Below are 25,030 nucleotides of genomic sequence, written 5' to 3'. Positions count from 1 at the left end.
GAAATTTGTTTTGTCATTGAATATCTTGGGTTTTCTGTCTGTGAGGACTGAGAGTTTTGCTGGGTATAGTAGCCTGGGCTGAAATCTGTGTTCTCTTAGGGTCTGCACGATATCTTTCCAGTCCCTTCTGGCTTTCATAGTCTCTGTTGAGACGTCACGTATGATTCTGATGGGTTTGCCAGTATATGTTATTTAGCCTTTTTCCCTTGCAGCTTTTAGCATTTTTCTTTGTTCTGTATACTTACTGTTTTGATTATTATGTGGCAGGAGGATTTTCTATTCTGGTCTAATTTATTGGGTGTTCTTTAGGCCTCTTGTACACTTATTGGCCTCTCTTTAAGTTGGGGAAATTTTCTTCAATGATTTTGCTGAAAATATTTTCTGGGCCTTGTAGGAGGGTATCTTCTTTTTCCTCTATTCCTATAATTCTTAGGTTTTATCTTTTTATGTTGTCTTGAATTTCTTGGACGGTCTGTGTCAGGAATTTTTTAGATTTAACATTTTCTTTGACAGAGACATCTATTTCTTCCATTGTATCTTTCACACCTGAGATTCTTTCTTCCATCTCTTGTAGTCTATTGGTTATGCTTACCTCTGTAGTTCCTGTTTTCTTCCCTAAGTTCTTTCTCTCCACAATTTCTTCTGTTTATATTTTTTTTAATTTTTCCTATTCTGTCTTCAGATCTTGAGTCGTTTTGTTGATTACCTTCACTTGTCTGACTGTATTTTCCTTCAATTCCTTCAGCTGTTTGTTTGAACAATCCTCTGTTTCTTTTATTTCTTTCTGTGATTTAAGTATTTCCTCTCTAAAGGCCACAAACTGTTTGGCTGCAATTTCCTGTATTTATTTACGGATGGCCATAATCTGTTTTACTTCATCTTCTTCTATTTCTTTATAGATGGCCATAATCTTTTTGTTTTTAGCTTCCTCTGTTTCTTTATGGATGGTCATAATCTGTGTGCATTTATCTTCCTCTAGGTCTTTATGCATTTTTTTCCTCTGTTATCCTCTTCATGAGCATAGATGTTAGGTCCTCTTCTTGAATTTCAATTATTCTGGGGTGTCCAGAGCTGCTTGCCCCTGGATAACTCGGTTCTGGAGATGCCATATTGCTCTGTCTTTTGTTGGCTGAGCTTTTACACTGGCCTCTACCCACTGGGTTATCTTAGGTGTTGGGAGGTATTTTATGGTGGTTCCTGGAATCCTGTGGTGGAAAGAATCCCCTTGGCAGTAAGATGTTTTTTCCTGAAGGAAACCTCCTCAGCTTTTTGGGTATGGTCACTGTATGGCCAGTGTTTTTCAGGAGTTTCCACAGCTCACCTCAGGCATAGAGACCTGAGTGGTAACTGTGGTCTTTGTTAGTTGAGAGGGCTTTCCTCTCACCTGGAGTAGTCCTGGCAACAGCTGCCCTGCTTCTGGGTTTCTTGCTGTAAATTTAGTGAGCTGCTGCTGTAACCTGGGTGTCCTTTGGTTTGGTCATTTTTTTTTTAGGGATAACTGGTTGCCCCTTGGAGCAGTATCTGTGGGTTGATCTCAGGGATTCCGGGCTTCTTTAGGTCTGAGGTTGGAGCTCTGTGCCGCAGTACCCAAGTGGTAATCTGTGGCAGGTGAGTACTGCTCTCCTGGTAGCAGCAGGCCAGCTGGTGCACAGCAGGTCCTAGAGCTGGGCCAGTCTGTGGGACTTTTTCCAGGGATATACTGGGTGGTCTACTTCATTCTGTTTACTTCATTCCTTGCAGGGATTTCTCCCAACAGGGACTCCAAATGTCTGGTGCCCTGAGGCACACAGTTCTGTCTGTGAGGAATAGTTGGTTCAGAGCAGGTCTCTGGGCTGGCAACTGCCGGTCTGTGGGACCTTTTCCAGGGATATGCTGGATGACCTAATTCGTGTCCCAGTTTCCTTCTTTCCATGTGGGGTTTACTTCAGACAATTATTCCCAGTCTCTGTTGCTCTGGGGCACACAGCTCTGTCAGTGCTGGAGAGCTGGGCACGTAGCAAGTCTCTGTGCTTGCAGCTAGAGCCCAGTTCAGTGATGGCGGCTCGCACCCTCTGGTCTGTGAGACCTTTTCCAGGGAAAGACTGGGTCACCCGTGGCCAGTCTTGTTTCCTTCCTTCCCTGTGGGTTTTTCTCGTGCCTGGGACTCCAAGTCTCTGCTGTTTTTGTGCCCACCATTCATCCTGGAAAGGTGATCAGGACGTGCAGGTGTGTGGCTCTGGTCTGCGACCTAGGTGCCTGTGTGACACGTGATCTCTTCCCAGTTCTGGCTGGGTGGCCAGAGAGTTGACCAGATTGATTCCCATGCTGAGAGGGTTTCCTCTCACCTGGGAAACACGATCGCTGTTGTTTTAGGGCCCAGAGCTCAGTCTCTTGGTTGCTGTACAGAAAACGTTGTCCTGCTACTGAGACACAGTGTTCTCCTGGCGCCGCCATCTTGTCCCTCTGAGCAGTCATGAGATTATTATTATTATTATTATTATTATTATTATTATTATTATCAATTACACTTTATTAATTTTGTATCCCCCCATAAGCCCCTCCCTCCTCCCCAACCGATCCCACGCTACCTCCCTTTCTGCATACATGCTCCACTGATAGGGGAGATCCTCCTCTCCTTCCTTCTGATCTTAGTCTATCAGATCACATCAGGAATGGCTGCATTGTCTTCTTCTGTGGCCTGTTAAGGCTGCTCCCCCCTCAGGGGGAGGTGATCAAAGAGCAGGCCAATCAGATTATGTCAGAGGCAGTCCCTCTTCCCATCACTATGTAAGCCACTTGGACACTAAACTGCCATGGGCTACATCTGTGCAGGGGTTCTAGGTTATCTCCATGAATAGTCCTTGGTTGGAGTATGAGACTTTGGGAAGTTCCCTGTGTTCAAATATTCTTGTTCTCTTGATCTCCTTGTGGAGTTCCTGTCCTCTCCAGCTCTTGATATTTCCCACTTCTTACATAAAATTCCATTCACTCTTCCCATCAGTTGGCCATCAGGCTCAGCATCTGTTTGGATAGTCTGCAGGGCAGAGGCTTTCAGATGCCCACTGTGGCAGGTTCCTAGGTTGTTTCCTGTTTTCTTCTTCTGGCTTTCAGAGGCCCTCTGTAGCAGATTCCTAGGTTGTTTCCTGTTTTCTGATTCTTCTGATGTCCATCCTCTTTGCCTTTCAGGATGGGGATTGAGCGTTTTAGTTAGGGTCCTCTCTTTCCCTTAGTTTGTTTAGATGTACCAATTTTAGTGGGTTTATCCTATGTTATATGACTATATGAGTGAGTATATACCGTGTGTGTCTTTTTGCTTCTGGGACAACTCACTCAGGATGATCCTTTCCAGGTCCCACCATTTACCTGCAAATTTCATGATTTCCTTATTTTTCATTGCTGAGTAATACTCCATTGTATAGATGTACCACAATTTCTGCATCCATTCTTCAGTTGAGAGGCATCTGGGCTGTTTTCAGCTTCTGGCTATTACAAATAAAGCAGCTACGAACATGGTTAAGCAAATGTCCTTTTTGTGTACTTGAGCCTCTTTTGGATATATGCCTAGGAGTGGTATGGCTGGATCTTGAGGAAGCGCTATTCCTAGTTGTCTGTGAAAGCGCCAGATTGATTTCCAGAGTGGTTGTACAAGTTTACATTCCCACCAGCAGTGGAGGAGGGTTCCCCTTTCTCCACAACCTCTCCAGCATGTGTTGTCACTTGAGTTTTTCATCTTGGCCATTCTGATGGGTGTAAGGTGAAATCTCAGGGTTGTTTTGATTTGCATTTCCCTAATGGCTAATGAGATTGAGCATTTTTTTAAGTGCTTCTCTGCCATTTGATATTCCTCTACAGAGAATTCTCTATTTAGCTCTCTTCCCCAGTTTTTAAGAGGAATACTTGGTTTGCTGCTTTTCAGCTTCTTGAATTCTTTATATATACTGGATATGAGTCCTCTGTCAGATAAAGGGTTGGTGAAGATTCTTTCCCAATCTGTACGCAGTTGCTTTGTTTTGGTGACAGTATCCTTTGCTTTACAGAAGCTTTTCAGTTTCAGGAGGTCCCATTTATTGATTGTTGATCTTAGAGCCTGTGCTGTTGGTGTTCTGTTCAGGAAGTTCTCTCCTGTACCAATGAGTTCTAGGGTATTCCTCACTGTTTTTTTTTTTTTTTTCTAGCCGATTTAATGTGTCTGGTTTTATGTTGAGGTCTTTGATCCATTTGGACTTCAGTTTTGTGCAGGGTGATAAGTATGGATCTACTTTCATTTTTCTACATTTAGATATCCAGTTAGACCAGCACCATTAGTTGAAGATGCTATTTTTTTTCATTGTATGGTTTTGGCACCTTTGTCAAAAATCAGGTGTCCATAAGTGTGTGGGTTTATTTCTGGGTCTTCTGTTCGGTTCCATTGATCCACCATTCTGTTTCTATGCCAGTACCATGCAGGTTTTATAACTGTTGCTCTATAGTACAGCTTGAGATCAGGGATGGAGATACCTCCAGAAGATCTTTTATTGTAGAGGATTGTTTTAGCAATTCTCGGTTTCTTGTTATTCCACATGAAGTTGAGAATTTTTCTTTCCAGGTCTGTAAAGAATTGTGTTAGCAATTTGATGGGAATTGCATTAAATCTGTAGATTGCTTTTGGTAAGATGGCCATTTTTACTATGTTAATCCTGCCAAGCCATGAGCATGGGAGATCTTTCCATGTTCTGATATCTTCTTCTAATTCTTTCTTCAGAGACTTGAAATTTTTTTCATACAAGTCTTTGACTTGCTTGGTTAGGGTTACACCAAGGTACTTTATGTCATTTGTGGCTATTGTGAAGGGTGTTGTTTCCCTAATTTCTTTCTCAGCCCTTTTGTCTTTTGTATACAGAAGTGCTACTGATGTTTTTGAGTTAATTTTGTATCCAGCCACTTTGCTGAAAGTATTTATCAGCTGTAGGAGTTCCCTGGTAGAGTTTTTGGAGTCACTCATGTATACTATCATATCATCTGCAAATAGTGATAATTTGACTTCTTTTTGTCCAATCTGTATCCCCTTGATCTCCTTCAACTGTCTTATTGTTCTAGCAAGGACTTCCAGCACTATGTTGAAGAGATATGGAGAGAGTGGGCAGCCTTGTCTTATCCCTGATTTCAGTGGGATTGCTTTAAATTTCTCTCCGTTTTGTTTGATGTTGGCTATAGGCTTGCTGTATATCGCCTTTACTATGTTTAGATACGTGCCTTGTATCCCTGATCTCTCTAATACTTTAAACATGAATGGATGTTGGATTTTGTCAAATGCTTTTTTAGCATCTAGGGAGATTATCATGTGTTTTTTTTTTTCTTTCAGTTTGTTAATATGGTGGATCACATTCATGGATTTTCGTATATTGAACCACCCCTGCATACCTGGGATGAAGCCTACTTGGTCATAATGGATAATATCTTTGATGTGTTCTTGTATTTGGTTTGCAAGTATTTTGTTAAGTATTTTTGCATCAATGTTCATAAGGGAGATTGGTCTGAAATTCTCTTTCTTTGTTGAGTCTTTGTGAGGTTTAGGTACCAAGATGACTGTGGCTTCATAGAATGAGTTTGGTAATGTTCCTTCTGTTTCTATTTTGTGGAATAGTTTGAAGAGAATTCGTGTTAGCTCTTCTTTGAAGGTCTGGTAGAATTCTGCACTGAAGCCATCTGGTCCTGGGCTTTTTTTGGATGGGAGACTTTTGATAACCACTTCTATTTCTTTGGGGGATATAGGACTATTTAGTTAATTTACCTGTTCCTGATTCAGTTTTGTTAACTCAAATCAATCAAGAAAATTGTCCATTTCATTTAGATTTTCAAATTTTGTGGCATATAGACTTTTGAAGTAAGTCCTAATGATTGTTTGGATTTCCTCATTGTCTGTAGTTATGTCCCCTTTTCATTTCTGATTTTGTTGATTTGGTTGGTGTCTCTCTGCCTTTTAGTTAGCTTGGCTAAGGGTTTGTCTATCTTGTTGATTTTCTCAAAGAACCAGCTCTTTCTTAGTTTCATTGATTCTTTGAATTGTTTTATTTTTTTCCAATTGATTGATTTCAGCCCTGAGTTTGATTATTTCCAGCCATCTACACCTTCTTGGTGTGTCTGCTTCTTCTTTTTCTAGGGTTTTTAAGTGAGCCATTAAGTTGCTTGTATGAGCTGTCTCGAATTTCTTCTTGAAGGCACTTAGTGCTATGAACTTTCCTCTTAGCACTGCTTTCATTGTGTCCCACAAGTTTGGATATGTTGTGTCTTCATTTTCATTAATTTCTAAAAAGACTTTAATTTCTTTCTTTATTTCTTCCCTGACCCAGCTGTCATTTAGTAACAAGGTGTTCAATTTCCATGTGTGTGTAGGCCTTTTGCTATTTCTGTTATTGTTGAGGTCCAGCTTTATTCCATGGTGATCAGACAAGATACAAGGGATTATTTCAATCTTCTTGTTACTGTTGAGTCTTGCTTTGTGACCAACTATATGGTCTATTTCGGAGAAGGTTCCATGAGGTGCTGAGAAGAAGGTTAATTCTTTTGTGTTTGGGTGTAAAGTTTTGTAAATGTCTGTTAGGTCCATTTGTTTCATGACCTCTGTCAGAGACATTGTTTCTTTGTTTAATTTCTGTTTTGTTGACCTGTCCTTTGTTGAGAGTGGAGTGTTGAAGTTTCCCACTATTAATGTGTGGTCATCTATATGTGGTTTAAATTTTATCAATGTTTCTTTACCAAATGTGGGTGCTCTTGTATTTGGGGCATAGATTTTCAGGATTGTGATGTATTTCTGGTGGAATTTTTGTTTGATGAGTATGAAGTGTCCTTCCCCATCTCTTTTGATTAATTTTTGTTGAAAGTCTATTTTATCAGATATTAGAATGGCTACTCCTGCTTGTTTCTTGGGTCCATTTGCTTGGAAAGTCGTCTTCCAAACCTTTACCCTCAGGTTACGTCTATCTTTGTGCCTTAGGTGTGTTTCTGGTATACAACAGATTGCTGGGTTTTGTTTACGTATCCATTCTGTTAATCTGTGTCTTTTTCCTGGAGAGTTGAGTCCATTGATGTTGAGAGAGATTAATGACCAGTGGCTGTTAGATCTTTTGATTTTGATGTTGGCTGTGGTCATCAGGTTGTGCGCTTGGTTGCTTTTTGTTTTACTGTAGTAAGGTTAATTATTTCCTGTGTTTTCTTGAAAGAAGCTAATTTTTTGGGGTTGTATTTTCCCTTCCAGTGTCTTCTGTAATGCTGGATTTGTGTGTAGGTATTGTTGAAATTTGTTTTTGTCATTGAATATCTTGTTTTCTCCGTGTATGAGGACTGAGAGTTTTCTGGGGTATAGTAGCCTGGGGTGACATCTGTGTTCTCTTAGGGTCTGCATGATATCTGTCCAGGCCCTTCTGGCTTTCATAGTTTCTGTTGAAAAGTCAGGTGTGATTCTAATTGGTTTGCCATTATATGTTACTTGGCCTTTTTCACTTGCAGCTTTTAGTATTTTTTCTTTGTTCTGTATACTTACTGTTTTGATTATTATGTGGTGGGAGGATTTTCTTTTCTGGTCAAATTTGTTGGGTGTTCTGTAGGCCTCATGTATTCTTATTGGCTTCTCCTTTAACTTGGGGAAATTTTCTTCAATGATTTTTTTAAAAATATTTTCTGGGCCTTGGAGAAGGGAATCTTCTTTTTCCTCTATACCTATTATTCTTAGGTTTTGGCTTTTCATATTGTCTTGGATTTCTTGTACGGTCTGTGTCAGGAATTTTTTGGATTTAACATTTTCTTTGACAGACACATCAATTTCTTCCATTGTATCTTCTACACCTGAGATTCTTTCTTCCATCTCTTGTAGTCTGTTGGTTATGCTTACCTCTGTAGTTCCTGTTTTCTTCCCTAGATTCTTTCTCTCCATTATTTCCTCCATTTGTGTTTTCTTTAATTTTTCCAATTTTATCTTCAGGTCTTGAGTTGTTTTGTTTACTTCCTTCACCTGTCTGATTGTACTTTCCTGTTTTTCTTTTAGTTCCTTCAACTCTGTTTCTTTTATTTCATTCAGTGCTTTAAGCATTTCCTCTCTAAAGGCCATAAACTGTTTGGCTGCAGCTTCCTTTATTTCTTTACGGATGGCAATATTCTGTTTGAGTTAATTTTCCTCTATGTCTTTACGTATCTTATTTGTTTCCTCTGTTATCATCTTCATGAGCATAGTTGTTATGTCATCTTCTTGGATTTCAGTTATGCTGGGATGTCCAGGGCTACTTGCTCCTGGGTAACTGGTGTTGTAGATGCCATATTGCTCTTTCTTTTGTTGCTTGAGATTTTACGCTGGCCTCTACCCATTTTGCTATCTTAGGTGTTTGGAGTTATTTTATTGTGGTTCCTGGGGATCCTGTGGTGGAGAGAATTTCCTTGGCAGAAAGCTGATTTTTCCTGAAGGAAGTCTTCTCATCTTTTTGGGTATAGTCCCTGGATGGCTGGCGTTTTTTCAGGAGTTGCTGCTGCTCACCTCAGGGATAGAGACCTGAGTGTTAACTGTGGTCTTTGTTAGTCGAGAGGGTTCTCCTCTCACCCAGGGAAGTCTTGAGGACAGCTGCCCTGTTTCTGGGTTTCTTGCTGTAAATTTAATGATCAGCTGCTGTGACCTAGTTGGACATCTGGAGCACAGCAACTGTTTGTGCCTGTGTCTGGTGCACAGCTGAGTGATGGAGGCTTGGCCCCGCCGGTCTGCCAGCTTTTTCCAGGGAAGAATTGGGTGATTTAAGTCAGTACAGTTTCCTTCCTTCCCTGTGGATTCTCTGGAAACTGGGACTCCCAATCTCTTTTTTTGCCCTGGTGTGCACTGCTCAGTCTCTGCCAGCTGTCTGTCCTGCAGAAACTGCTTGTGTCTGCCATTCCGGCCTTTGGGAGCCTGGGTGTCTGCCTAAACTGGGTAATTTTCCCGAGACCTTTTCGGGGTGGGGGTGTTGGCTGAGTGCTGTGTGATCAGACCAGCCGTTTCCCTCCCTGTGTGTTTGCTACGGACAGTGAAACTCATTCTCTGGTGCCCTGGTGCCCACAGTTCTATCTCAGGTGGTGAATCAGGCGTGCAGGCAGACAGGGCTCTGTGCTGGAGCCTGGGTCCCTGGCTCTGGCTCTGGGCTGGCTCCTGGGCGCCCGTGGAAACCGAATCTTTTCCAGGGGATGTCTGGGTGACCTTAAGCCGGTCCCAATCTTTTCCTGTACCGTGGGGTTATCTCTCGACTGAAAATTCCAGTCTCTGATAGTGTGGTGCGCAAGGTTCAGTCTGAGACTGTGACCAGAGACACTGCCTAGTGGCTCTGGGCTGGGGCTGGGGCTGGGGCTGGTTGACCGCCAGCCAAGTGTCTGGCGGGACCAGGATCTCTTCCACGGTTTAGCTGGGTGAGTTAAAAGCTGATTGAATCCCCCACCGTGGGGTATCCTCTAGCCTAGGAAACACAATGACTGTGTTTTATAGCCGCGAGTTCTGATTGCTGGTCACTGTGCTGATCCTGCTGCTGCTGCTCAGAATGAGAGTCCTCCCGGCGCCGCCATCTTGCCCCGCCTCGGTTTTAGATCCAGTCACTAGATTTTAATTCAGTGGTTTCTTGCACACTCAGGTCATCCCTCCAGTCCCTAGTCAAAAATTTTAAGATTTTCCTTGACAACATACTGAGTATAAGGCTAGCCTGGGATGCATGACATCCTGCCTTCAATTGGAAACCAACCTATGTACATATATACATATGTACATACATACATACATAGATACTATACATACATACATACTTGTTATCTTAGAATTTTCTTTAACTATTAAATATTTTAAATAATGTGTGGCTTCATGTTTCAATTATTTCACACTGAAAATCAAACCAGTAAGAGTAAATAGTAAGCATTTCATGTCCAAATCAAGTATGCAAATGGTGCAATAACTCATTAACTGGTGGTTTTTCTATTTTATCTCCTCAGAGTACACTCATAATTTCCCCAACTTCTCTTTCTAACTCCTCCTAAATCTGTTACCTCACATTCCATCTTCTCTCCCTCCCAGTTTCATGTCTATTTTTTTATATATAATCTCCTGAGTCTAATTTGTGCTTACTACATAATCATGGGTATGGAGCCACTAGAATTTGACCAGCCTACCTGTGGTCATACCTTTAAATAAAATTGATGCTCTTTTGCCCAGAAGCCGCAGTCAACAGCTCCCCAGTTAAGGGTGGAGGCTTATGAACTCCGTGCTAGAATGTTGACTGGCTTGATCTTGTGTAGGTCTCATGCAGGGCACACCACTTTCATGAGTTCATGAATGCAGTGTTCTTGTCATGGTCCACATGATACCCTGACCTCTGGCTTTTACAGTTTTCCTGCCCTACTGTCTGGAATAATACCTAAGCCTTGTGTGGAAGGGGGTCTTATAGGTATACCATGTATACATTTATTCTCTGCAATTTTAGTAGTTTCAATTTTAGCTACTGAATACTGCGCTAAGAAACTTCTCTGTGATGTCTGAGAGCTGCAGTAATCCATGAGCATAAATATATGAATTTAAAGAGCAGTTTGATACTGTATCCATTTAGCAATGTAATGGCAAGTGGACTTACACTCGGGGCAGGTAAGCTCCCCCAGCCTTGTGTTTTTGGTCAGATTTATAGTACAAAATGTGTTTACTCCTATGATATGGCCTTCAATACATACAGGAATTGGTTGGTTGCCCCCATAACATTAATGCCACTCTGGCAATCATCGGCATATTTGTCATGCCAGTCATTATTGTTGATCACAAGGTTCACAGCTGGTAAGACTGTTGATGACATTTCCCCCTTCGATCAAACTATATGACCCCTTCTGGTACTATGAAAGCTATTTAACAGAGCTATTTAACTTCCTGGCTAGTACACAAAACACATTTTAATAATGATTTCTTTCTACCTTTATTAGGACTCTAAAAGATTGCCAGAAGAATGTAATGCAAAGTAACTGCCAGGCTGAAGCTTCAAATGTGGCATGTCCTGATTCATCCCCTGAAGTATGTACACTGACAGCCATTGAGTAGAACCATGAACCTTTATGCCTGTAATGTTATTAGTTATTTAATGTGTGTTGTCAACATAAAAAGTCTTTAATTTAATAACTGTCTCATGAGCATAGTACTGTCTGACAGTTTACTTTTTGCTTACTCTAAGTAGTGGCCATGTTTAGAATAGTCCTTATAGTAACTTCAAGCTAAGTTCCTTTCCAGACATCATTGAATGTGTCTGTTTTATAAAGAAAGTTTGATAGTTTGGCATATTGGCTAATGCCTGTAATGCTAGCACTTGGGACACTGAGGTAGGGGGTGACTACAAATTTCAGGCCAGCTTATGCTACATAGTGAGTTCCACAAAAAAATTATCAAGGCATAGAGAGATGCACTGTGGGTATGAGAGCATGAGAACCCAAATTTAACACCCATATAAAAATCTTGGAGTAACTTCTTATACCTGTAACCCTCACCCTGTTCTCAACCCTCCTAATGCTGTGACCCTTTAATACAATCCTAACATATTACATGTAGCCTAGATATTATTATGCACCCACCACAGAAGAAGGTAGGAAAGCCACTGAGAGAAATTATGACTGAGACCTCAGAAGAGATGAACTTCATCTTGATTACACTATTTGTCAGTGAGGGGTCTGTAGAAGGCTATCTTGATTGATGAAGCCTCTTCTGTAACATGGAAATAATGATCTCTGCTGGTTACCTCATAGACGTATATTAATGTTTAGATGACTCTTACTAACATATATCATCTGTACTGCATGAAATGCCTGCAAGAGTAGGAAGTATTCTTGGCTGTCTTAGTAATTAGTATGTATATTATTGTAAGCAAGGTTTGGCAAACATATAGGAACTCATAAATATTAGATGTACATGGGCCAATGAGATGGCTCAGTGAGTAAGGGTGCTTGCTGTGAAGCCTAATAACCTGAGTTCAGTCCCTGGAACCCACATGGTGGAAGTTGTCCTCTAAGTTGACCTCTGACCTCCATACAGACTCAGTGGCTTGCAGGCATCCCTAATATGAATGAATGAATGAATGAATGAATGAATGAATGAATGAACGAACAAGTAAGTAAATCAATCAATAAATAAACTTTTAAAATCAAATTCACAAGTGAAGAATCCACTGGGGAAAAAAAAAACTACTATTATGAAAGAATTTCCCAAATGTGTGGTTGGAAGGTTTGGGATCCTGGTAGCCAGAATGTTTCTACATGCATGCACTAACTTTTTGTTTTCCATCAGTGGCTACTGCCCAACTGTTTCTGAAGCTTAGTACCCTCAATACTAAGCCTCAATATATATATGGGTTTGTTTTGGCTTTTCAAATGATTGAATATGTTATGAATTGTTTAAAGTTTGGGATTCTACCTGTGTTTCCTATTATTTCTGTCTTATTCTATCTTTTTGGTGAACTGTGTTATCTTCTTTTGGAAACTCAGGTTGAAATTGTTGGTTTTCGACCAGCCAATTGGAAAAAGCCCTTTGAAGTAATTCAGATCAGGACATCCTCTGAATCTAGCATCAGCACATGTATAAGTGAAGATGCAAGCACAAGCACAAGCATTTCTTCCACAGAAATCAGAGAAACAGGTAGGTACAACTGGCTATTCAGAGGTAGACTAAATAAGTGGGATGAACTTCAAGGTGGCTGCAAGGTTTAAAATAAAGACAGTTTTCTGTTTTTGGTGCTGTGAAATCACATTTGGCAAGCCCAGCTTTGCTCATTTTCTGTAAAATTTTGAGATGGTGATTTCAGAGCAATAGAGATAAATATCATCTCACAGATTTAAATGATCACTGACCTTACACACTTTAGAAATATCAGTTAGAAATGTGCAGCCTCCACTCCTGAGTGCTGTAATGACAGAATTATAAGCATGTGCATTGCCAGTAAAATTTAATGGAAGTAGTGGTGAAGTGGATCAATCCCTCAAAAATACTGCTGTTCCTTTTATGCATTTCAATAACAAAGTCCTAATTATACAATTCTTTAAACACTGCAACACTGGAAAAGGAGGCAGGTATCCTTTATTTCATGGATCTTATTGTAGATAATTTATATTTTTAAAATTTCATGTATTGTGGTTAATTTTTTATTTTTTCCCCTCCATTTCAAATGTAGTTTTAACTTTTAAATAGTTTTTAGTAGCATCACTTCTATTGCTTCTGTAAGTTTCAGAGCTCTGTTATAAACTATCTTTGAAAACAGCACAAGGATGTGCATATGACTGTTTCTAATATTTATATGAGCAGTGATTACTTTTAACCTTGTAGGCTTGTTCTGTAGAATTATATTCATTACTGTTAAACCAACCATGGAGAAATCCTTATAATCTCCCACAGCTGTTCTTTCCAGTCAGAGGAACACAGCCACATATCCAGCACCAAACGTTGAAATTGAGCAGCATCTGGGACCCTTACTATGACTTACTGCTATTTTTTTTATTTTTTTTCGTTTGGAACCAGAAAACTGCAAATATACTATTAAGATGCAAAATGATTTGGAAGTGATTGATAGTAGAAGAATTTAGTAAAAGTTCTTAGCACTGAAACGATCAAGAAACTAAAATTTTCCAAAATGACTAAAATGGAAAACCTAAAACTAACTTAATTGGTTGAATAGCAGTCTGCTTGTGTCCATTGCACTGTAGTGAGGTGAAGCTGCTGGAGCTGGATGGAACAATTGTGAGGTATCTAGTGGGTCGTTCTGCCTGATCCTGATGTTTATATTTTATAGTTTTTTTTTTTTTCATTTTGAAATACATTTGGTCTTAGAGAAAAGTGTCAGTGCAGTACTCAGGAGGTAAAGGAAGAAGGATCAGGAATTCATGGCCATTCTTAGCTACACAGTAAGTTTAAGGCCATCCTGGGATTCAGGAGACGCTGTCAAACAAACAAAAAAACAAATGAACAAACAAACAAACAAACAAGAAAACATCACTAACAACAACAGAGTAATCTGAATTGAACAAACAGTACAGCAGAAAATGGACAAAAGCAAAAATTTCTAACCATTTTATTGTGATTCCCTTAATGTCATACACATTACATAATCAAAACACCATTGGGTTTCATGCCTGTTTCCAATGTGAGGACTTTTCCATCTGTCTTTTTTTACTTAGAACTGTACAGTTAACAACTTTCCATATCATGAAAAACAATGATACACTTGTTTATTGAACTTTATGAATGTACTACAGAACTTTAATCCCTCCATCTTTAGAAGGACATCTGCGTTGCTTTCAAGATTTTGATGATTATGAATAATGTTACTACAAATATTTTCACAGAGTTTTGCATGGAATATTGAGTTTGCTTGGGCAAATTCCTGGATGTGAGACTGCTACGGTCATATAGGAAGTATGTCAAAGGGATTTTCAAAATGATAGTCATAATTTTTCACTATTAATTGTCTTCCATGTTTCTTTACTCAACTATTAAGGCAAAAATTTATTACAACATCTTACAGATTCATTTGTAATTTATTTCAGCTTTAGTATTTGGAGGACACCAAATATGAAGTAAAGCCCAAAGGATGTTGCCATGAAAGGTTACTATTAACTGTGCTGGATTTAAACACCAGTATAAACTAGAAGGTGGACAGAGAGAAACTCAGACATAAGTTACTTGTACTTTATTTTCAAATATGAATGGACTTTTAAAATACTGTTCTCTAAATGAGTCCTGGTACCTGGCATATCTCATTCTTAAACATGAAATTAAACCATACTTTCCTGTTACATAACGCTGGCACATTTTACTGTTTTAGTCATGATCTCCTCTGTGCTTCCTTTCTCAGGCCCTACATTTGGACAGGGGTCTATGACAGAGTTAAAGTACATGCAAGAGCCCGTGGACATCGAATTTGAAGTAGATCCAGAATTCCTCTTAAGTGATAGCCAGGATGAACAGGGTTCTTCAGAACAAGGAAAATGCAGTGATGTGGATATGAAGAAACTCTTGGAAGAGGCAAAGGCCTCCAATCTTAAAGAACATGTTATTGATGAATGTTCTGTGCCTCTTAATGCTCCTTCAGATAACGATTACTGTGAAGTAATAGAAATTATTGAAGACCAGAAAGAACCTGAGGTCAAAGAACTGGTTGTGGAACAAGAACAAGAAAAGGCACCAGAGACATCCTTGAAATTTCCAAGCACAACAGCACCATGTGTGCGCCTAGAGGCGTTGGTGGAACCCGTGGTACGTGCAGATTTGCAGGTCAGTGATGTAGCTGAGGTACATCTGAAAATCTTTCAAAATGCATTTTTTTTGGACCTCTAACAATGTCAAGCATAAATTCATTCTGTTTGCTCAGTTTTACTTTACAGAAAGCATGATCTTCATTTTTCAAAAACATACACCACTGTTTCTAATGTGCTAGCTTTTCAGATACAGTGAAAACCTATTGAACCCTTAGGAACAGGGAAGTTGGATGTTCTCTAAGGCAAATCATACCCTTGTTGTTTTTATCCTGTTAAATATACAAGAATGTGTTTTTGAAAAGTCCTTCTTGCCTTGCACGGATTTTTGGAGTACCGTAAAATTTCTTGAACTATTTAGAAGGAAATTTACGTGAATACATTAAACTCTCAGTGTAGATACGGTCTTAAATTCTTTTTTAAAATTATTTTATAAAGTTTATTCACTTTATATCCCAATTGTAGCTTCCTCCCTCATCTCCCCCCAGTCCCACACTACCTCCTTGTTCCCCCCGCCAATCTTCCTCTTCTAGTCCACCAAAAGGGGGAGTCCTCCTCCCCTACTATCTGACCCTAGCTTATCAGGTCTCATCAGAACTGCCTAGACCATCTCAGTAACCAGTCTTTAATCTGGCTATATACAGAAGCTGAGGAGATCCCAACCATGTCTAATCAGGGGCCAGTATAGAATGTATCTAAGGGTTCCTGTGGGCTTGAGTGAGCAATCCTTCTCAATGTTCACTGTCTTGTGCATTAAGGAAAGGCATAGACTAACAGCAACACTTTTGTAATTTTTTGTCCTTACAAATGCAGCCAAGGAGATCATTTCAATTCCAACGTCCACTTTTGGGGGAGAGATTTGCTCAACTCAGTGGCCCACGAGTGAGGACACAGGTCTATGATCTGAATATTAGCAGAACCTTCCATGATGAATCATCTTCTTATGAAGATATTCAACAAGAGGTATGGAAAGTCAATTTTAATTTTATAACTGGGAGGAGATATAATTTATATAAGAAGTTTAATTGGCTTGGACTATTTGGCTCAGCCTACCTCATAGGCTGCAGTTGAGTTTTTCCAGACAATTAAAAATATCTATGCTATGTAGACCTGAATACAGGCTCACTGATATATACATTCTTGTGTAGATGTTTTGGATGTTCAGAAGTCTGTAACCCAGGGAGGGGCATGTCTGTGACTAGTGTGCTATCAAAGCAGTCAGTAGTCCCCATGGCCCAGTATGCACAGAGACCAGATGTTCATTATTTTGAGATTCTTTTGAATGTAAAGTTTATTTCCTGGGGGTGCTTTTTCAGACATCAAGTTGCTTTTATGTTTATTTTTGATGTTTCAATACCTTCAGGAAAGGGAACGAGAACAACGTGTATATGAGTTGTCTCAGCGTATTGAGATGTTTCGAAACTTACTGCCTGAGCCACAACAAACTGGGCAAGGGCAAGATTATCCGATATACCGACCACGAGATCAGGTACAGAAGAAGCCAGAGCCTAAGATGTCAATAAGGGGATATATGGTACACCTGTACCTTTTTAAAAATACAATAATCCTCTTGATTTTGTGCAGGTTGTGACTGTCATTGATGATGTGGGGCCACACCACATTAATTTGTTTGGAAATGACAATTCTGAGTATCCACAAAATGAGACAGATCGGTAAGAAATAAGTCAACTGAGGAGAAGGGTAGAGGCCACTGCTTTTGCCTTGTTCCTGCCTGTATAGTGCTTATCTCAGTATCTATTGATAAAATGGAGGCTCTTCCATATAGAAAGCCTAGATAAGACAGCCTCAGTTTTAGAGATTTCACATATAAACCTTGAAATCATTTGGCTTTATTGTTCAAGTCCAAACTTTCATGTCTATTCTTCAGCTTCTCTGGAAAGAAGGCATTGGCCATGAAAACCAAGGAAGTAGATGTAATATGGTTGTTATATGCTATGAACAGCCAATAACATATAAACCTGGATCAGCCTTTATATGTAGCATGGCGAATTCCTTATGAGCCACCATTCTTTGACCTATGTCACTGCTCCAAATTTCTTGCAGATTTCAGGAGGATCCTTTTAATCGTACTCCCTCAGTTCTGTGTGTTCCTTCAACAAGATCATGCCAAACAATGAGAGTGCTATGTCACACCTCAACAGAGTCAAATCACCCATTGACAACAGCACAACACCAATCTGCAGCATCACATGACCCAACAGCAAGGTCACAGAACCAATCTGCAAGGGCACATGTAGGTGCTTCTCAATCATCTGTAAGTATTGACTAAAAAATATCTGGCCTGGGGTCCACGTTACAGAGCATAATCATTGAGTAAAGGTCAACTCTTGGTTTTACAGCCTAAGACAGAATGAGTATGATAGGGTTGAGATGTCCGAAAGCATTTTGGATCTGGAGGGATTCTGGGCCTCTTCCTCATAAAGTAAATACCTCAAGAATATGCAGACTTGAAAGCATTATCAATCTGAAGGAAGTTACACATGTGATGGTAGAACATACTGCCAAGTAAAATGATTGTGTTTTATTGCATTAGTAAAAACTAATGGGATCCTTGTATAACTGAGCTGCATAGAGGGTTCTTAAATACAATCTGACTTTCAGTCTTCTACAGCATAGATTACCTAATCAAAGTGAACCATACCTCATTTTAATGCCAAGCTCATCACTGAGTACAGATTCCTTTTTACAATACAGTCTAGGACCTACCTTGGGTATGTCTCATCATATTGGAAAAACAAAACAAACAAACAAACCAAAACAAACAAACAAACAAACCAAAAAAACCAAACAAACCTAAATTTCCCTTTACTGAGTACATTTATTTAGTGTTTATCTGTGGGGTTGCCTTATGTTAGGCAGGGTAGCTACACCTTGGGGACCATCTTTAGGAGTTGCACTTGAAGAATAAAACCTGGTCCAGATAACAATAACAATAACACAGCAGGTTTAGGTCTTCATGTAAAGTCCAAGCTAGCCCTATAAGGAGCAGAAACATTCAATCTGACAAAATAGCAACACATTAAAAACATTTTCATCCTATAACACACATCTATCCAAAACAAAAAATAGTAATCCAAAGAATGATTAGACATTCTAAATGTTTAGAAATTCCATATAGCTATATGTATAATATTTTCATATGCAAATGACTAACTGAACCATCAGTGTCAGCAGAAATTGGGTCCCTATGATCTCATACAAAGATCAAAATTGGCAAATGGTCTGGTGGGCTCATTAGCAAAGTAGACTCCAATAGTAGCCCTTTTTTGACTTTTTAAATTCTTTATTAATTACACTTTATTCACTTTGTATTCCCCCCCGTGGTTCCCTCCCTCCTCCCGTCCCAATTCCTCCCTTCCGCCACCCTCTGCATGCATGCCCCTCCCCAAGTCCACTCATAGGGGAGGACTTCTTTTCCTTCCTTCTGATCCTACTCAATTAGGTCTCATCAGGAGTGACTGCGTTATACTCTTCTGTGGCCTGGTAATGCTGCTTCCCCCTGAGGGGGAGGTAATTAAAGAGCAGGCCAATCAGTTCATGTCAGAGACAGTCCCTGTTCCTATTACAATGGAACCCACTTGGATACTGAACTGCCATGGGCTACATCTGTGCAGGGGTCTTAGGTTATCTCCATGCATAGTCCTTGGTTGGAGCTTCAGTTTCAGGAAAGACCCCTGTGCTCAGATTTTTTGGTTCTGTTGCTCTCCTTGTGGAGTTCCTGTCCTCTCCAGATCTTACTGTTTCCCATTTCTTTCCTAAGATTCCCTGCACTCTGCCCAAAGGTTGCCCATAAGTCTCAGCATCTGCGTTGATAGTCTGCAGGGCTCAGAGGTCCTCTGTATCAGGCTCCAGACTTGTTCCCTCTTTTCTCCTTCTTCTGAAGTCTATCCTCTTTGCCTTTCTGGATAGGAATTGAGCATTTTAGCAAGAGTCCTCCCTCTTTATTAGTTTCTTTAGGTATACAGATTTTGGTAGATTTATCCTATATTATATGTCTATATGAGTGAGTATGTACTGTGTGCGTCTTTCTGCTTCTGGGATAGCTCACTCAGGATGATCTTTTCTAGATCCCACCATTTACCTGCAAATTTCATGATTTCCTTGTTTTTTATTGCTGAGTAATATTCCATTGTGTAGATATACCACAATTTGTGCATCCATTCCTCCACTGAGGGGCATCTGGGCTGTTTCCAGCTTCTAGTAGCCCTTTTTTTTGCCTGTTACCAAGACAATGACATCCTTGAATGGGACCCTAAGAGTCAGAGTTGTCACAAAGTTGATGTGAGAGTCCAGCCAGTGAACATATGGTTTCAGATAGGTGTCTAATTGGAAAAGAGGTAGAGTAAGAACATCAAGGGCTTCACCCTGAGGCTATATTACTCTGTCTCTGTTCCTTACTTCTGCTCACTCCTGCCCTGCATGCCATGCTCTTCATTGTCTGCTTGAAGCCCATATCCTCCTCCATTTTTTCCTCATTCACCCCATTTGGTTCCACTTACTTGGTCCTATATCACTTCAAACTAGAGTCAAAAAAGAATTCTTCAACTGATATCTTTGTAACACTGCCTTTGTCCTTGTCCTCCTCCACTTCCTTGTGGGAGCTGACACCTCTACTTCAACTGTATAAATGTGTAGATGACTTAAATATAAGGCTAAATGTGAGACTTTAGCTAGGCCTGGCTGCAGATGAGCAGGGATGCACAGATTAAAAGGAAATTGTGAGTACTCAGGACTGCAATTAAGCCAAGAGGCAGCTGGAGGAAAGGGGATCATAGCTTTCCCAGTTCTCTCTCTCTCCTCTTAGCACCCTGTAAACCCCTACTGCCAAGGCATTCGTCAGCAACTCACTGGCTTGAAATAAAGGGATCTCCCTATCACCACAAAGTGGGCCAAAAAACTGTAGCAAAATATTTCACTTTACCACTATTCCCCCTTTTTATTTTCAGCGTGCTTCTTCTGACCAAAGAGAAGGCAGTCCACACGTTCTGTTCCTTGGTCAAGAAAATTCTGGGCATTTTCAGGCTGAAGGAGACACCAACCCTCGCCCATGAGGGGAAGATGAGGTGAAGACAGACCTCCATGTTCTATGTGGGAAAGGGACATATAAAGTGTGCAGAGTCCCTTGATGGAGAGGGTGGGTTATTTTTCTTTACTCATACTTTGAATTTTGTAGTTATTTCTTAAGCATAGTCAGTTTATTGGAAGTTGTGCTTCAGAAGCAAGCTGTCACATGGTGTGTGATAACAACTATTCTCTGGCCTCCATTCCCTTACACTACTTCATGTATATCTATATACATACGTGTTTTCACTGTGCCAAGCTGAGTTCAATGGGCATAATTTCAGGGCACTAATTTTATTTTATTTTATTTTTATTTTTATTTTTATTTTTTTGCTAAAGTAAAAATGCCACAGAGGTTTGCAATGCAGACAAAAATGCTTGTTCCATCATGCTCTGTCCCCAAATCTAGGGCCTTAATCTTGATACATTTGTACTTCTCTTCTGTTGCCCTGTGACACTGTATAACCTAAGTTAAGTGGGCATCTAAATGTCAGAAACTAATATCTGTTCAAAATGTGGTACATCTTTACTTAATAAACACTATGTTTTACTGCAAGTCTTATGTCTGTGTGGTTGACTTTGAGATCACTGACTTGGTAGACCCGTGTGTGTCCTTATGAAGAGCTGTCCTTATGAAGAGCATGTTCTAGAGCTGAACTTATCATGCAACCAGTTTGCTACACTTACAGAGGTCAGTGGCTGCTACCCTTCCGTGTGACTACGAATATAGGCACATCTCACCTAACTATAGCCTTTTTGTTTGGTTGGTTTGTTTTTATGTGTGTTGTCTCCATCTTACTTTTAAAGACAGTATCGACCACTGAACTTGGAGTTTACAATTAGGCTAGACTGGATGATCTGTCTGCTCTAGAGATCATCTCTCCAGCTTTGTGGCAACAAAGGTGATTTGGCTTGTTGGTCTACCAGCAAAGAGAAGATTTCCCCTGCTGTCTGCACAGTGGTGGAAGTGGGAAGGGTCAGGAACATGGAAATCACCTTATGTCTTTTGGAAGGGCAATGAACTATTATTGGAAGAAAACAAAGGAAATATTCAAGAGTACTCTAACATGCCTTAGGCCATATTTATAATAGTGTTTTATAAAAGAAATGTTTGTGTGCTCCCTAAATTCATTGGGAGCCTTAACTTCCAATGTGATGGATTTGGAAATGATATCTTGAAGAGGTATGGTCCTGAGGACAGCAGAAGGATGGTAGTGGTATGTGGGCTTTTGATAGCTGCACAACAGCTCTTGTACCAATGTGACTTTGGAGATCACTCAGACTTCCTGGACAGCATTCATGGTTCCCCAATCACAGCTAAAGCTCTGCATTTGGAAATAATTTTAGTACTTTGGTCTTATCTGGAGAATAAGACACTGGAGAACAGAACACTTTACTCACAAAGCACAGAACTGCTGAGTATAGCAGTAAGATTGAGCAAGTCTTAGGGAGAGGCATGGGAATCCCAGGAGCCCTGAGGTCAGCTGTGGGCATGACTCTTTGACCTCACTGTTTAGAATGTGACTCCTCTTGGTGGTAATCTCTTTGAACAGCCCTGGAACAACTGAGCACAGCTGCTCTCACATTGTTAGGTAGTTGGGCAAATGCTGACACATTTCAGAGTTTCCTGGTTTAGCTGTTTCCCTTGCTCCATATGCTCAGCCCATACCAGCTAAGGGTAGGTAGAGGCACAGAGACATTCTCCAGTGCTTGTGAACACAGTAGTCAACAGATGGAGCTGGCCTGACTTGGTGATGCAGGAGCCCTGTCCATCCCTCCCACACCACAGAGCAGCTGCAAACCCCTCTAGATTGGAGAGACTGGAAAGGAAGCCCAAGGCTTTCTTAAGCATCCTCAATCCACTTGTCGGCCCCAAGATTCAAAGCAGGTGGCTCTGATCCACTTTCTTGTGTTTCACTGCTCCTAACAACAATGTCAATAAGGTGGCCTCAAGCTATGAGACCTGGGGTGGTACAGTTAGTTTGACCTTGTTTACCTTTTCAGCATGAGGCCAAGTTCAATTCACCTACCAGGGAAAGCTTGGAAATTACATTTCTGTGTGGCTTGTGGTGGTGAAAGGATGAATCACACCAGAACTTCCAGACACAGTCACTGTAACTTCCAAATGTGCTCATTCTCACGTACACAGGACAAGGCGTGGCTTATATATAATGAAACATTATATGTACACAGATTTATAGCTGCATATTCGTGAGTTTCTGTGGCACCAAGCATAATCATTCCTATTCCCAAATGCATTTTACAATAAAAAGGAAGAGCATTATCAAATATATCAGCCTCAGTCCATGCCCTTCCTCAACTCATTTCACACCACACAATACAGCACCAGCTAACACCCAGGGCTATGTACTGAGCAATTTTTTGAAGTGTATCTTGAAGACAATGAAGGGGAAAGTAGCCTTTGAACATTGTAGACTGTGAGTACTGTTCACCCTGACTGAGCTGTGGACATGTTCTGCAAGAATAACTGTGCAACCACCTGTGATCTCAAGCAATTTGATGCCTTGGACCAGAGCCCCTTCTGCACTCCCAGGGAACCCTTTACTCCCTCTACCTGCTGGGATTCTAACCCTGTCAAAGGACAGTCTGTGCTGTTTGTACACCCCACTGATAACCCTCACTTCAGGCTCTCTGGCACTTGACTTCTGACTAACTGAAGCAAGAGCCTGCTAGCCTGATGGAGGATTCATTTGTGTGATCAGAAGCCACACCTTGCCCTAACTGGGCTAGGACTACTGCTACCCAAACTGCACATCACCACTGAGTGGCACCAAGACTTTCAACCCCAAGCATCACTCATCAATGACAACAGATGGCTGCTGAAGAGAGGAAGAAGAGGGAGGGGGAGGAAGAGGGAGAGAGTTGATTTTCTTGAGATGTATACTCTCATAGGCTGTCCATGTCCCAGTGAATGGCTTTACACCCATATACATACTGGCTGCACTGAAGAGATTCAATCGGTTTTAAAATTAGTACACAAAATTGGCAGGGAATGGTGGTAGAAAGAGTAATGTGAGGAGTTAGAGGGGAAGGAGAGGGGGCAGATTGATCAAAATATATTTTACTCATTCTCAAGCATCAAACTAAAATAACTCTGATTCAGAACTAGGGTTGGATTAACTATGCCACAGGGGATGTTAAATGAGTGTGTTTCCCTGCATTATATTCTTTTTTATCTGTAACCCATTATTTTATTTATTATTATATTTTATTTTTCTTATTAGTTACATTTTGTTAACTCTGTATCCCAGCTGTATCCCACTCCCTCTTTCCCTCCCCAATCCTACCCACCCTCCCTCATCTCCTCCCTGCCCCTTTCCAAGTCCACTGATAGGGGAGGACCTCCTCCCCTTTCATCTGACCCTGTTTTATCATCTATTCTTATCCAATGGAATCCAAGGTCTCTTTGTTAGTCCCATCTTTTTCTTCCCTCTGTAGTTGTTTCTTTCCTCCTGTCATGTACTATGCCTCCAGCTTTGATGAACCACTGTGTTTGCTGCCCTCATGGATCACCAGTATTCTAAACAGAACAAAGTTCTTCCCTCTTGTTTCTGTATCTTTGACCACAATGCAGAGCACAGGTGGGAAGAGCCCCCTGGCTCTCTTGAAGCATCCTTTACTCTGTTCAGCACCTGTTGTATGTGCATCACCATTCTTCTAATCTTCCCCTATGATGGGTAGAGGTCAGTTCAGATCTTAGATGTTCCCTTAACTCGGGACCTTGTAGAACTTAACTGGCTTTTCACAAATTTTCAAGTTTAATGTCTTTGTGACACTGGTGCTTAGTTGACAAAAGAAAAATGTTTCACAAAGAAAATCAGTTGCTTGAGATGAGACCAAGTGGGATATCAAAACTGGCTTGGACCACTGCACAGAAGCTGAGAGGATCAGGTAAGAAAGTATTCTACCTCTGTGAACCTTAACCAGTAAATAGGCTCAAGCTTCTTCCTCGGAGAGAGACCTCTACCATCAGAGTTCTGGTCCCTGGCATAACTATAGTCTGATGAAACCAGGGAGCTAATGAAACTTGGTGGATGACACAGCTCAACAACACTAGCAACAATTTAGTGGCCCCATTTAGCCTCTGGAATTTCCTCCATGGCACACAGAAATCCTGACACTGCAGAGAGATGGGGGTAGTGAATGGGTGAGAAATTGACAATGACAGTTAAAGCCAAGATGCCCGAAACTTCTGGAGCCATGAATGTTTCCTGTCCGGATGGAGGCTCTGACCCCAAAAGTCAAAGGGTAATTAACTACATAGTCACCTTGTTGATGAAACAAAACCCACAACCCTACAGAATCAAAACATGTCAAATGCAGAGAGGCAAAGGTCAGCAGACAGGACACAAATTGCAGTATTTAGAGTAGTGAATTCAAGTGTTTGTGTAATCCAAGTTCCAGCCTGTGGGGCAGGTATGTGGGAGAAGAGCTGAAAATTCATCTGACTGGGAGTGGGGTATGACTTCAGCAAGGAAATAGGCTCTAGGTTTTAAGAGAGGGCCGGTATCATGGGATGATTTAAACCTGAGCCTTTGGGCATGTGGTCTGCTTGGCAGGTCTGTGTGGAGTACTTGTACACAGTAAATTCCTCAAGAAAGGTGATGTGGTTTTTTGGCTTAGTGTTGCTCTTCTATTCCACAGTTCTCATCTGCCAATGGTCAGTGTCCACCAATGTCCATCTGGAACTTAGGGTAGAGAACTG

At 40.7% G+C, this 25,030-nt stretch overlaps 1 protein-coding gene across 1 annotated transcript in view; it reads left to right on the top strand.

Moving 5' to 3' along the window:
* The window catches only part of LOC129678078 (uncharacterized), an 86,973-nt gene extending 66,663 nt beyond the window's left edge, over positions 1 to 20,310 (top strand). Inside the window, exons 4-9 of the mRNA XM_055608759.1 lie at positions 12,463 to 12,613; positions 14,793 to 15,223; positions 16,036 to 16,185; positions 16,586 to 16,711; positions 16,807 to 16,895; positions 20,190 to 20,310. Coding sequence (XP_055464734.1) covers positions 12,463 to 12,613; positions 14,793 to 15,223; positions 16,036 to 16,185; positions 16,586 to 16,711; positions 16,807 to 16,895; positions 20,190 to 20,310 — 1,068 coding nt within the window. The remainder of the gene's footprint in view (positions 1 to 12,462; positions 12,614 to 14,792; positions 15,224 to 16,035; positions 16,186 to 16,585; positions 16,712 to 16,806; positions 16,896 to 20,189) is intronic.
* Positions 20,311 to 25,030: the final 4,720 nt, after the last annotated feature.

The sequence above is a fragment of the Psammomys obesus genome, unplaced genomic scaffold (assembly GCF_907164565.1).
Source record: "Psammomys obesus unplaced genomic scaffold, mPsaObe1.curated_primary_1811, whole genome shotgun sequence".
NCBI classification, from domain to species: Eukaryota; Metazoa; Chordata; class Mammalia; order Rodentia; family Muridae; genus Psammomys; species Psammomys obesus.
The sequence above is the reverse complement of the archived record's forward strand: the minus strand, read 5'-3'. Positions and strand labels throughout refer to the sequence as shown.